General features: G+C 51.2%; 1 protein-coding gene across 1 annotated transcript; it reads right to left on the reverse strand.

Annotated features, from left to right (window-relative positions):
• Window positions 1-8,958: 8,958 nt before the first annotated feature.
• Window positions 8,959-12,257, reverse strand: RPL8 (ribosomal protein L8). Its single transcript, XM_026042850.1, has 5 exons — window positions 12,114-12,257; window positions 11,160-11,301; window positions 10,581-10,799; window positions 9,419-9,534; window positions 8,959-9,158 (listed from the first exon to the last, which is right to left on the reverse strand). Exons 1-5 carry the CDS (start codon window positions 12,249-12,251, stop codon window positions 9,000-9,002), a joined length of 774 nt encoding a protein of 257 aa, XP_025898635.1. The 5' UTR covers window positions 12,252-12,257; the 3' UTR covers window positions 8,959-8,999.
• Window positions 12,258-14,516: the final 2,259 nt, after the last annotated feature.

A 14,516-nucleotide genomic window follows, 5' to 3' on the forward strand; every position in this document is an offset into this window, starting at 1 on the left:
TTTTGTTGTTTTTTTAATGGACTGTACAGAAAGGTGAATTCTGTGCAGTGCCACTATGCTGAATTCTGGAGCATCAGTCACATTGAGATTGTGCGCAAAAAAAAAGAAAAAAAATTGGCCCTTAAGAATAAAATAATCAGGACAATTACGCTGTAAAAGTTTCTTAATGTGATTTATCTTGTACTTTTTGTATGTTTTTATATATACATATATATATTTAATGAGCACAAGCTTGATGGTGTTTTTTACAAATGAGCTGATAGAAACACAAAGCTGCTGATCAAATTGAAGGTCTGTAGTTTTGAGGCGAACAAAGGAAGGATCAATTGCAAGTGACGTCTTAGGCAGTGAGTGAAAGAAGGAAGGGACAGAGAAGAGCTTTGAAAATGCTGTGTAGCGGTGATCACTTTTATGCTTCCGTGTTTTCTCTAGTATTCGAGTTAATTCCGATCTTTTCCTACTTTTTTAGCCATAGCATTTTACCTGGGCTTACTAAATTTGGGTAAAGTTTTCCCATTTATTTTTGGGGATGCTTGTTGGAAGTTTTAACTCAAAAATAGCTTCCTGAGTATTCGAGAGAAATACTTCCTATTTATTTGGACTGGAAATTGTTAAACTGGCCATCTCAGAGGTGATGATTATGCGTTTTTTACTGTATAGGTAAAATATGTAACGTGCTAGTTCAGCCTTGCCAAATGTGTTTGCTTTTTCGTAGTGCAGTGGCTGCAGGGACGTGTAAAAGCCGTGACGTTTGAAGGCTGTGACTCTCTTCCCTGCCCCTGGACCTTCACTTCCAGGGTGGCCAGTGGAGCCTTGTGGCCCTCGGTGGCTTCGCAGAGGGACACTCCGTGGTGTTCGCTCCCGCTGCCGCTTCTCGGCAGGCAGCCCCGGTAAAAGGTGCAGTTTTTCTGTTTGGTTGTGCTTTTTGCTCTGCGCTGAGCAGTTGGGGTCCGTGCTTACCAGGCGCTGCGCAAGCAGGAAGCTCCCTGCGCCCGCTGGGGCCCGCGTCCGGGCCGCGCGCGGTGCCTCCATGTCGAGGGCGCCCCCGGAAAGAGCAGTCCGTAAAGTGCCTCAAGATCCCGTCTCCCCGTTACCGATTCCAGCCCCGTTTCCTGCTCAGGTGGCTGCTAGGGCGTCCGTGGTCTTCCATAAAGCAAGCCAATAAGTAACGAAGCAATTTCTTGTGTTCGTGACAGCGCCGATCAGATGCGTAGAGGGGACGTTCGGAGGTGATGTTATGTGATGGTTGCTGAGTGGTGTGGGGAGAAATCGTAGCTAAGCTGGATTTCTCCCTCCATCCATTGGAATTGCCCCTGCTTAGCAACTAGAGCCTCCTAACCGCCAGCTGTGGAACTTAAAACCCTTAAGACCTCTCTTTTTATTATTACTATTTTTTTAAAACTAGTGTATCTTGCTGAAATTGAGCCAGAAAGAAATGAAAGCCCCTAGTGCTGTTTCATGCTAATTGTTAGAGTGAGGCTTTGAGACAGCATGAGGGAAATGAAGTGATTAGTGTTAGGCCTTCTCTGTTGCTTCAGTGTGCCTAGCATGTGTGTTTCAACATCTATACCGTGGGAAGGCACTTGCCGTTCCCAAATTTTATTTTTCTCAAATTCCCAGAGTGAGATTAGCCCTTCTGCCAAAGCTAAGTGGGCAAAAAAGGGTGGCTGCTGTGGCAATTGGCTTCACTTCTTGGTTTCAGCAGATTGTGTCTACCTCCGAGTCTTGCTTGTAACTCGATGCTTTTGTTGGCCTGTGTTTGAGCTACAGGGAGGCTCTCAGGTCTGGTATTAACTGAAGACAAAGGGGCGAGGAAGAGGAATTTAAAGACTAAATATGTGGACTAAAGGAAGAGTGTCGTGTTAGGAAACTTGTGGAGTTAGGAGTTAAAGTGTCTGGGTTGGGTTTTGTTAGCTAGCACTTGCAAGTCCACATGGAGAGCAAGTCTGCTGCTGTGCTGCAGGACCTGTGCATGCGTTTTGGTGAGGGAGAGCCACTGGTTTTGACTAAATGTTTCTTAGGCTTGGGAGTTGCCCATCTCCTGTGGCCCTGTGCCAGGACATCAGGACGGCAGGGATGTGCGTTCCCACGTCACCTCCTGCGCTCTCCCTTTCCATGCTGATGTTCTTCCTGCAGCCCAGAGGTGACGGAAATCAAATCTAAATCTGAAGCCTTCCCTGTAGAGCAAGACGCGAGAGTCTGTCTGGGGGAAAAGTAGCAACATGTTGTAAGTGGTGTGTGCTGTGCAAAGGTAATAGACAGAAGGAAAAATGGGTGCAGGAAAGCCGGCCGTATCTTTCTATAGAAGAGGAGCTTCTGTTCCTCTCACCCGTAACCTCATGGGGAAGGCGGCACAAGTGGAGCTCGGGGAGGCCCCGGCTGCTCCTCCTCACGTGCAGCTCTAGCGACCGCTACGGCCGTGGTGACCAGGCGGTGCCAGGGCACGAAGCAGCAGCCGCCCGAGCGGCGCCCGGCGCTTGCCCTTGGACCTGCCCGGTGTTGGTGCCCCCTTCCCTGCGGTGGCCTCCGGGGATTCCCTGCGGTGGCCTCCGGGGATTCCCTGCGGTGGCCTCCGGGCTCTGCCTCCCGCGAGGGCTGCGCTGCACTGGGGCGCTCCCCTCGCTGCCCGCGAGCGGAACCTGCTGCGCTCCGAGGGCTCCAGTGCCGGGGGAGCGCGGGCTACCTGACTGCTTCAGGCTCGCTCCAGAAATCTGTCTTCAAGCCGTAGGAACTAACCGTCTTAAACTGATGCTTCGGTTGGCTGCTTGGGGATTTTGTTTTTTACAAGAGAAGCTCTTTGGTCTCGACCCTAACAAATCCCTTTCTCAGGTCTATTGCAGAAGCGCAGACTGCCAGGTGCTGGAGGCCGTCAGGGCTCCTGGTCCTGCAGTCTGACTTGACACAAACCAAGGCTTCCCTTGACACTGGATCCACATATTTCGGTGGGATTTGCCTGGGTCCTGTCAATGCCCTAGCGCACATAGGTTGAAGCTCGGGTGTTGTGTGGATCAGGATAAACTGTATAAACCAGAGGGACAGAAGGCAGCCAGGTAGTTGGCTTCGTTTACACCTCCTTGCGAGTAGGTAAAGCAAGCACAGAAGTATGAATTTCTGAGGGAGAAGGACACTCCTGAATAAGGGCTAACTTTTCAGCAGGTTTAAAATACCCCACTTACATTTTTTAGGCTTAGAATTCCGTAAAGCCACTTGTTCTTTTAAACAAATCTTTAGGTTGATTTTTACCTTAGGGAAAAATGAAGTATAGCCTTAAAAACATGAGCGCAATCATAAAATGATAGCGTCATTCTGCAGTGGTCAAAAAACAGCATGCAATGTCCTCCAAGTTTTAACACTGAGCTGACCTTAAATGATGAAAATGGGGATGGGAACAGTAAACAAATCTTAAAATCCAAACCCCAGCCACAGAAAAGCAGTCTGGAGGAAAATCCAATCGTTTCCTTCCTCTCTCTGTCAGTATACTATTTAAATGTTAAATGTTATTTATTTTTTTAATTTACAACTGGTGTCCAGTAGCTTCTGTTAACTTACCCAAGGCAGTGTCGGCTCTGTGGCTCACAGCGCCCTGATGCATTTGCAGTTCTGTCTCCCTCAGTCCTTACCAGAGCAAAGTATTGAAGTGTTCCGTTTCCCCATGTACGTTGGCTCCTACTCTTCATTTCCATTGTTTTTCCTGTCATGATGTGCTGCTCCTGTTTATAGAAGGAGCAGGACTGACTGACTGCTTTACACGTGTGGTTTCACCGGAGCCATTAAGAGAGGAATGATGTTCCTTTTCTGCAGTGATACCTCGAGGGATGGAGCTTTCTAAAGCATCGTAGCTTTATTTCACTGCAATGCTGCTTGGTTCCTACCCATCACTTCTTAATCTCCCTTCTCATTCTTTCCTACCAAGTTTCTCATCCTGGACTGCCAGGATCATACACTATTTATTATTTTTGTATTAATTGTCTTAAAATCAAACCCTTTTTCTTGCTGCTTTTGTTTCTCTTCCCTCCTTTTCCACCACGCCGGACGTATCGCCAGGGGCTGCTGCAGCAGGGCAATGGTTTTCCAGGCTCCCTGGCGCCCGGAGATGGAGCCTCGTGCAGCGCGGCAGCACAAGCCGGGCTGGGATTTGATGTTGTCCCGTAAATCTCTGCTTTCCTGCTCCTCACGGTAGTCGTGAATTCAAATAGCTTGTAGCGTTTGGCAGGGGTTGTTTGCCTTTGTTTTCCACAGTTAGCATCTACAGGCAAATAAAATGTTCCCTAGATCCAGCCGGAATCTCTGTTTTGGGAAAGGCGGCTGATTCACAACAACTTAATATACTTGACTATGCTTAAATAGGTATAGGTGCTTGAGGCCTTAGGATTCCTCAGAGGCAAATTCGAAAGCCTATAGCCCTAAAGACCGCTCTTCCCAACGTGCTTTAACGCGGTGCTGGCCACGCGCTCCGCCGTGCTGAAGGGAAGCGGCCTCCACGCTGCCACGGGGGCCGTGGAAGAGGTCCGCTCCAGGCTCCGCTCCGCAGCGACGCCCTCGGGAAGCCCACGGGGAAGGTGTTTCCTCCTGCTCTCCCCGGCTGGGATCCGCTCGGGGCGTTGTGTTCCCTGAGGGAAGGCGCACGTGGTGCCAGGTGAGCGGCGCCCCCGCCCGCTGCCCTCTGCCTCTCAACATGGCGCCCGCCGCCCCCGTGTCGGGCCGGGCGCCGCGGCTCCTCCGGGGAGAGGCGGCGGCGGAAACCCCTTGGCTCGCGGTCCCAGCACGTGTTTGTAAACCACGGGAAAACGCAGGGGCTCCAAGTTCTTCGACTTGGCGGCACCACGTGGTTTAAGGAACACTCGGTCTCTCATGCTGCCTCCTTGTCCTTCTGGAGTAGCATAAACCCCCTTTGCAGCTGAATGTTGTTTAAATGCAGCAGTTTCCAGGGAGGGCTCTCTGTCTCCAGCTCTTTGGACGTGTTGAGTTGTTAGGGAGGGTTGTTGTGGCGGGGAAAGCCAGTGGGCCTGACTGCTGGTCTCGAGAGCAATGTTACCGAGGGCGTGTGTGTAAGACTGGGATGCTGACAGAGAACTGTGTAAGCCGGCCGTGTCAAACCCGGCACGGGCTTCCCCAGCACTCCTGCAAGCTGAACCAAAACCAAAAATACCTGCTGTGGGAATGTAGACACTACTCAACAGCTACGGAAGGAAACGTCAACCGTGCCGTTTCTCTTGGTCTTCAGAGCAGTCAAAATGATTTTGCTGTAGGTTCTAGATTATGTATATAAATCTGATTGAAGTACCATCAGCAAACCTTAAATAAAATGTGGACTTAACTGAAGAACGGGCTAGTGGAGGAGTTTTGTGTTGAATGTATTGCCTTGTAATGTGGTGGAGTCGTTGATGAAGGCTACGCGCTACCATGAAAACGGAGAAATAAAGCTGGGATGGGCTGAGCCTGGAAGCGTGGTTGGGCTCTCCGTTGCCTTTGACTATCTCATAGCTCTGTGAAGACCAACTCCTGATGGCAGCGTCCTCGTTGCACAAGAGCCGCCTGAGGAACCACTCCAGGGATTGATGAAAAGCTGGTGGATGAAGAATGACTCGATCAGTTGTGTTAAATAAAAAATAAAATGAAGCAAGGAAACCAAGGAAGAAGGGAACACCGGAGCTGCTGTAACCTCTGCGTTCCCTTTGAGGTAACCTGCCTGCGCGTGCGTGACCACGAGCTCTCTGGACAGGGGCGTGTTAGTGAAAATAAGAGCTAATGATAAATACTGCATGTATTGCAGCAGATTGCTGCCCCGTGAGAGTTTCTTACAAAGGGGGAGAGGAAAGCTTTTGAACCAGGCAATTCGCAGCTCCCACGCATGTTTTCCATCCTCGTGCTTCTCCTTGAGGATTTGTTAGTGCCGAGGGGGGGAGGGGAAACCAATTTTTAATTGAGCTTGGACAGCAAGCATAAAATATCAAATGAGTTATCCATCAGCTGACTCCTTGAAACTCTTCAGCATTTGGGCTCCCGCTGCTTTTACGTTAGTTGAAAATACAGCCCAAAGCCTTTTTTTCAGTGTTGATATTTGCTTGCCTAGTAACTTCAGCGCAACCAAATCGGCACAGTTTTGTTGCGAAAGCTTTTCCCCCCTCTCTCCTTTTCCCAAGCGCTCTGGACGGATTCGCGCTGAGCCCTTTTTCCACCTTCTGCGGCTTTCCCTGCGTTTGCCCTGGTGTTTCCCCCGCCAGCGGGTGGCGGGCTGAGGATCCTGTGCATGTGGCAACCTCCCGGTGGGATGGCGGTGGGAGCAGCCGCCTGCCCGCGCGCGGAGCGAGTCTTGGTGCCGCCGTGTGCGGCCAGGGGCGAGTCATCCCAGTGCCCTGCTTGGGTTGGGAAAGGATGGCAATGAGGGTAGCGGGTTGTGCTGCGAGCTCACGGTATGTGTCCGGGCTTAGGATGTAGGATTTCACAGTATGCTCCTCAAAATGTGCAAAGAAAATATCACTTGGTCTTTCAGGAAGTGGAATCTGAAGCACTTCCTGACGAGGACTTCTGTGCTTCCCTGGTATGTGTCTTTTTTCTCTTTTCTCTTTCTTTTAGAGAGAAAAGCTTTGTGCTGGAAATAAACCTCTGAAGCTCCTTCAAAAAATAATCATTTAACATCTTTCTTCCAAAACCTAGTTTGTTGGACTTCAGGGTTTCTGATGTCTTGCTTTTCTATTTTCTTTTTCGTTTAATAATTATAACCATTACTTTTAAGCTTGAATTTATATGTAGTACTGATCTCCTATATGCAGCACTCATCCATGAAACAAATATTCAGGATAAAATAATAATAGGATAAAAACTATATAAGCAAATCCAACCTTGTCATCTTCTGTGCTATTAGTAACAGCTGGCCTGAGCAAGAGGATGCTGCATATATTGTATATTTTGCACAAATGCAATTACTAGGAGTGAAGAGGCCAACGTATGGGGGGGCAATAGGGGTAGGAGGAGCGCAGGGCTCAACGGGAGGATGCTCCAGGTTTTCTGCTAGATGGGGTTTGTGTTTGCTTTGCTGGCTTCCATGTCACAGTGGGTTTTGTTGTAAAGTTACCTCCATAGAGCTGGGATCACGCTGTTGCAGAAAGGCTACAGAAAGACCGAAGGGGCTTCCTCGCCTTCTTCCCCTTCTGCCCTGCAGAGGCAGCAGAAGCTTCTCCATCGCAAGCCCTTGAGGCTCCTCGTGCTGCACGTTGGGCTCTGACAGCTTAAGGGATGGAAGGTGCTTCTCCTCACGGGCACGCAGTGGGGAGGATCGGCTCCGTTTCCTCCTGCTCTGCCTGGAGAGAGGGGACCCTACTCCGGTTTTTATTTGTGCTGTTTCCTTCATAGTACAATAAATTACCTGCAAATCCCTGGATCAGCCCCAGATGTTTATGGAAGAGGGAAGACCCTTGAAATGTATAGGTAGGAAGCTACTGCTTTGGTGAGCTACGTTTTTCACACTTCTCCATCGTGCACTGAAAGGCTTTGCCCAAAGCCATTAGCACCAGGGGAGGAAGATTTCCATCGATTCCCTGGCTTATTCCCACACGGTCTTTTCCAAAGGAGCAATTAGAATACGCTGCACACGTTCAGGCCAGAAAGACACAAGCTGAAAGACGGTGTTTGCTGCAACTTGGAGGCTGGCAGCTGTTATTACAGTTCCCTGTTACCTGCGTCAGGAGCACTTGTTCCTGAGGTTGGAGAAGGAGGGGCCACGTGCCTTCTAAAATCCTCAGCAAACAAATGTGTGAATTTAAAGTGAAATAGCATTGCACCCTGTACATTTACATTAATGGATCTGCAGCTGCCTTGAGCACTATAATATGGCGTTTATTTATTTATTGATTTGTGCAATTATCCCATCCACACCGCTCCCTCCTCCAAAGCCTCCTCTACGGCCACACAGCGGCTCAGGCCACTTCAGTCCTGATGGAACCATTGAATAAGAGGAGCTTCCTTACATGATAGTGGCTGCCTTTCCCTACCCTTTGCTGCTCAGTTCTAGTTTAAGAGTATTAGTAAGCACTGCTAAGTCACTGCGTGTGTATTTGAATTCAGGTGAAGTTTCTAGTTTGTGAAAGGGCACTTCACTATTAAAAAAATTAAAAGGATTAATGGGATGAACTCTTTGTAACAAGGTGGCTTCTTTTCCGAGTCTTTCACAACTGCATTTCTTTAAGCAGCAGCACTTAAAGAAATTCCACACACACAATGCTGCATATCCCCTTGTTTTTTCTCCTGAAGGATATAAACTACTCCTTTTAAGCTCTCGATACAGATTTACATGTAACTGCTTCACTGCTGCTAGATCCAGGGAAGCACTGCAGCTGCCACAGACCTGTATTAACACAGCAGCAATTACTGATTTTCAGCAAGGAAGTGTTTCACCAGGCCTGGACTAAAGCTCCCTTTTCCTGGGTAAGATAACTTCCCCTCTGCCCTACCACATTACTCCTTGGGCCTTACCAAGGTCTTTGATTTCCTCGCCAAAACGCTCCCAGCAGCAGCTCCTGCAATCGTGCTATAGGGGGGTTCTACTTCCATGGCAAATAATGAAGAAAGGAGCGGAGCCTCGGCCTCTGGCGCTACAGGGAGGATGCCCCGCGTTAAACTAGATGTGATTAATGCTACAGTAAAGGCTTTAGTTAGTACTTGTCATGACAAATGCATAGTCTGGCTGGGTGCACAACACTTCCTTGAACTTTTTGGTCCTTGTATTAGGTCCCCAACTTGACAGTAGTGCTTGATAAGTATTTCCTGGGTAGGGAGCCCCACTGCACTTGGAAGCCTCTCCTCCAAAGAGAAGCAGCAGACAAAAAGAGGAAAACAACTCCCCTCAAAGAGTCTCTGTAGAGGTGAACAACTATCTATCCCTCTCAGCTGGGCTTGCAGATCACACCCCCAACCCGGCCGAGCACTACCTGAATTTCAGCAATACATGACAACACAAACTAAGCTTTAAAAATTTATTCTGTGAACTCCACACAGGGTCCTTAATTCTCCTTCTCCTGCACAGTCTTTGTTCCCCGCAGCCTGCCCGTGCGACGGGCAGCAATGAGACCGACTTTGCGCCCGGCAGGAGCGTCTCTGCGGATGGTCGAGGGCTTGCCGATGTGCTGGTGGTTGCCACCACCGAAGGGATGTTCTACCGGCTGCGGAGAAAGAAGTCAGGAATGCCATTAGCAGAAGTGACTGATGAACATTTGAGCTTTTAGTTCCCTTATATCCCTGCTGCTGTTCACTGCGTTTCCACACAGTAACTATCAAGCGCTGCTGAAGGTGAAATCACAAAATATTCAGGGAACCTTTGTTGGCAGAAGCCTCCCATTATCTTTTCCAAGTCCAGTCTACTTCAAATCCTTTCCTCAACAACAAAGAATCAAATGAAGAGGATAACTGAAAACTGACTCACGTTCATAGCCACACCACGGACACGTGGCCAGCAGTTCCTCTTTGCCTTGTATTTATGGTAGGCACGGCCAGCCTTGAGGATCGGCTTGTCGATACGGCCTCCACCAGCAACGATACCTGGAATTGAAGGCAGGGATGGTAACGTGAAAGGGCAACAGGCAACGCAAGAGAAAAAATCCTTGGCAGAGACTAGTTCCAAGTAATACTCTTGTTTTAAGACTGGGGCTCCGAGACTAGTCTTTAGCAATCCCAACTACGTCTCCTATGTACCTCCTATTGAGGGTTTTTCCCCCTCCCGCAAGACCCTCCTCCTTGGGGAGTTTTCCATTTTCTTGCTAAGCTCTCTTAAACTACATGAGCTAATTCACAATTATTTCAATTAAATAAAATATCAACTCAAAGACGTAAAAAGACTGGTTCCTTGAGGCTTAAGAGCTGGCTCTGACTTCTGCAGTCTATTCCTGTTGTAGGACTGACTAGTCATTACTCCTGCTGCTGTCTTCTGGCTAGAGGCAGGGACGGTGGCTGCTGCTGTGCCTAGCACTGCACTTTTAGCTGCTTAAGCCCAGCAGCAGCTCTCGCCGGCAGAGCTGCCTGCTGTTTTAAACACGTGCCCTGGGCTCCTTCCAGTGTCATTTGCTGAAATGCAGCTGTCCCTCTGCTGGGAGCCAAGGGGCTACCCACCTGATTCAACCCATTTCTTAACAGCAGGATTTCTTCTACTACTTGTCAGGGTAGAAGGTGCTTTCCAGGGTGCTTCATCCAACTGCTGCCCTCTAGAGCAGCTAAACACCCTGAGCACCAATCCAACAGGCTGTGGGAGCATCTGGAGCAGGAAGCCATGAGTGCCATTTTCTGCATGACTTTTTTCCCCAGAAGATGGGGGATTTTACACGCTGCACAATCCCCCTGCACGTTGAGGGCTACCAGTATCCCCTTGCCAGGCCCTCTCTAACGCTAAGCCTCCCCATGTTTAAGAAGCAGCCTCAGCCCTTGCAGGGCTGGGGCATCACACATGTGAGGCACCCAGGCACGGAGCCCAGCTGAGCACACGTGGCTCGTACAGGTCCAACGATGCAGGTCACTGGGAAGACCAGGGGTCTCCCTTACGCTGTACATCTCAGCCTCGAGCAGGCAGCACTGGGAAGGGGGCCGCTGCTTACCCACAACAGCCCTGTTGGCAGAAGAAATCACTTTCTTGGAGCCGGAGGGCAGCTTGACCCTGGTCTTCTTGGTCTCGGGGTTGTGGGAGATGACGGTGGCATAGTTGCCCGAGGCACGGGCCAGCTTGCCGCGGTCGCCGGGCTTCTCCTCGAGGCAGCAGACGATGGTGCCTTCCGGCATGGTGCCCACGGGCAGCACGTTGCCGATGTTCAGCTGAGCTGCACGGAGGAAACACGGGGCGCCCGCGGCTTCCTTCGTGCTCCCGGGCAGCGCACGGGCTCCCACAGGGTGCCACCACGGCGCCCCACAGCACCAGGCAGGGGCTCCTCTCACTCTGGGCAGAGTAAGGGAGGAGCAAAAGGGGACTGCAGGTAAAATGAACCTCTAGACCTGACCACACTATGGACAAGCTGGTCAATTAGAACAGGCTCAAAGCAGGGTGGGCTTGCTTAAAGCTGCTGGAGGCCACTGCGTCGTGGCCTGCGACTGCAGTTAAACACCCTGAACGTGGCGTGCTCAGGGGACGGGCCTTTCAGCCTGCCGGGACTCACCTGGGCAGCCCTCTGGCCACGACTCACCTTTCTTGCCGCAGTAAACAAACTGCCCCGTGTGGATGCCCTCGGCGGCGATGAAGAGCTCCGTCCTCTTCTTGAACCTGTACGGGTCCCGGAAGGCGATCTTGGCAAGGGGAGCCCCGCGGCCCGGGTCATGAATGATGTCCTGGTGGGAGCGGGATGAGCTTTAGAGCAGACTGCAGCGTTTGTGACAGGCTCTTCCAAAATCACATGGCTCTCGCTAGCATTCCCCTCTATGAGTATGTCCTCAGCTACATTTACAGTTTAAGTGTGCTGCAACTCAGCCTAAATAACTGCAGCTCTTTAGCCTGTGTGGCTTGTCTGGGAACACTCAGGCTTTGCTGGTGCCCGGCATTTTAACGTCTTCAGTACTGCTAACAAGAGAAAAATCACCGTAAGTAACGTTGAAGTTTCATCGTCATCACGGAATCATTAAGGTTGGCAGGGACCTTTAGAGATCATCTAGTCCAACCCCCTGCACAGGCAGGGTCACCTAGAGCAAGTTTCAGTCTCAATCACCCACCTACTTGTTTCAAACTGAATTATGCAGAATGTAATTGAAGTTCCCTCCCCAAACCAAAACATCACCCTGCTCTAAAAGGCCAAATAGCTCGCTAGGTTTTCCTGAAGCCTGTGACTGGGCACCAGTGTCAGTGACTGGGATCCCCCGTTTCCCAAAGAACACCCAGAGCAGAGCAGGAACAGCATTACTGCAAACACAACAAGGACACCACCCACCCTATGCAGCTAGGCACTGAGATGACAGAAGCTACTAAAGGTTTGGGGAAGCGTTTGGGGTTTTTTTTCTTAGATCAGGAGGCAAGGTGCTACCGGGATACCTCCACCCACCCGCACTGGATGAACTAGGGAAGGCCTAACGGCACCACGGGGACGCTGCTACACGGGACCAGCCCCTAACGGGCCGCACAAGCCGCGCGGGGCTGCGGCGGCGCCCACCTTCACGATGCCCTTGATGTAGCCGTGCCTCTCGGCGAAGTCCACGGCGCGCAGCTTGGCCGGGCCCTTCCTGTGCTTCACGTGCGCGCGGAACACGGAGCCGGCGCCCTTCCTCTGGCCCCGGATCACGCGGCCCATGGCGCTCTGCGGGCACAGCGGCCGTTGGCGGCCGTTAGCGGCGGCGCGGGCACCCCCGCCCGGCCCCTCCCCCCGCCGCCGGCCGTTGGCGGCTGTTAACGCCCGCGGCGAGGCGGGGGGCGGCGGCGGCGCCGCGGATGGCGGTGGATGGCGCGGCCGCGGAACCGCCGCGCTCCTACCTCGGCTCCCGGCTCGACGGAAAGAAGGAAGCGGCGACGTCACGGCGGCGCCAGGGCCCTTCCGGCGGGAGGCGCGCTCGCACTGACGTCACGGGCGGCCGTTAACGGCCGCGAGCGGGCACCGCGAGGCCATTTTAGGCTGCCTTTCGCGGGGTGCTGTTATCGGTGTTAATCGGGGTGTCATTGAGAGATGGTGGAATGCGGAGAGAATCGTTTTGTTGCTCCCGGTCAGCTCCTGCTAGACCCTGAAAGGGCTAAAATTCCGTACTTCCCCGTGACTTTTTTTTTAAGCCGAAATCACCCCCTCTCTAACTACTTTTTTTCCCCATCGCTTCATGACAGCATTTTACTTCAGGTTACTGGAATTCAGGGAAAGAGCATCAGTTTGTGCCTGTATACATCTTTTTCCCCCCTCCTGCCTTTGAATTGAGAAGAACCTAAGTGTCCGCAGTTTCTTGGTAGTTAAAGCTTCCCCACATGCATCTTGCCAGTGTAAATCAAACTGAAATTGCCTTCTCATTACATTTAAAAAAAAAAAAAAAAAAAAAAAAATCTGTTGTCCTTAGAAGATTTGGCTGTGAGGGCTGAAGGGACAAGGGGCAGTGGGTGTAAGCTGCAACACAGGCAGCTCCATCTCCATGTGAGGAGGAACTTCTTTCCTGTGAGGGTGCCAGAGCCCTGGCACAGGCTGCCCAGGGAGGCTGTGGAGTCTCCTTCTCTGGAGATCTTCCAAACCCGCCTGGATGCCGCCCTGTGCCCCGTGCTCTGGGTGTCCCTGCTGGAGCAGGGGGTTGGACTAGATGATCCCTAGAGGCCCCTTCCAGCTCCAACGGTTCTGCGATCCTGTGTGACAAAATACGAACTATACTTACATGTACTACTAACTATACCACATACTAAATAAATTGGCAGGGATTTTGGCTTATATGAATAAATCGGGAATAACACGAGGCTTTGCCCTATGGCCTCTGTTTGCTTTAGTTGTGGGGGCAGTGGCCTTGATAGTTCCTGCTGCTGAATCTGTCAAGAATCAGATCCTTAAGGAACTATCTGGATGTCCAGATAATACATATGTGTAAGCAGCACATTGCCCTCATTGCTCTTCTTTTGGGTTCTTTGTAGCAACTTTAGTAAAGAATTTAGTAATTTTAAAAGAAGGTAGGTAGTTGTGTCATGATTTATCGCACACGTTCCATATGTGCTTCCACCTTCACGCTGCTTCCACTGGGCCGTGTCCGTGAAAGCGCCTCCTCACGCAGCTGGAGTGCAGAGAGCAGGAAAACAAGTCACGGAGCCCGCAAGGGTTTTGCGGGCACCAGGGGCACTTGGCTGCCAATGCAGCAGTTCAGTGGCTGGAGCAAGCCAAGCTCCCGTTGTTAATCCCTTTGCGACAGTCACGGGCTAGTTGGCTAAAGGTTAATTGCTCCGTAAACAGCCAAAGCCCAAAGCGGTGGGGTCGGTTCGGCACTGATGACAGCGAGGGAGGCACCTTGCTGGGGCTGTGGTTTAAAGAGGGGGAAGAAGAAGAGGGGCTTCTGCAGGACTCCCCTTGAGGGGTTTCGAGAAGAGGGCAAGTCCCTCACTCCGTCTGTGCATCTTCCTCAAGGGAAAGGGAAGAACATAAAGGAGAGTCATAGGATTCAGAGTGACTCCCACGAAGCTGCGCTCGGCTCCCTCTGCACCCGGCCTGCCTCATTCCTAAGCCCTGCGGAGAGCTCCAGGAAAATGAGCTGGCTGCTCCTCCTGCTCTTGCACGAAGCAGATGGGGTGTCTGGCAGGAATGGCGATGGCAACCACACTTAATCACAACTAAATTGCAGCCCTCTCTAGACCTTCCCTCTGGAGACAGCACTGGCTGAACGGGGAGGGAGGTTCACTATTTTCAGATCGTGTGTTTTCAAATCATTGTTCACAAGGTAAAATGCACACACAAAATTCCTTACCAATTACCCGGGCAACTCTCCCTGCAGTCCCTGCTTCCATGCATCAGCAGTGGGGTGGGACTGGTCTCCCTCACACGTTGGCAACACTCCTGCCATTCGCTGGGTCCCGAGGGTTGGCCAGAACTTGTACCCGTGGGGCACCC

The sequence above is a fragment of the Nothoprocta perdicaria genome, unplaced genomic scaffold, assembly GCF_003342845.1.
Source record: "Nothoprocta perdicaria isolate Ctin4 unplaced genomic scaffold, notPer1 scaffold_315, whole genome shotgun sequence".
Taxonomy (NCBI): Eukaryota; Metazoa; Chordata; class Aves; order Tinamiformes; family Tinamidae; genus Nothoprocta; species Nothoprocta perdicaria.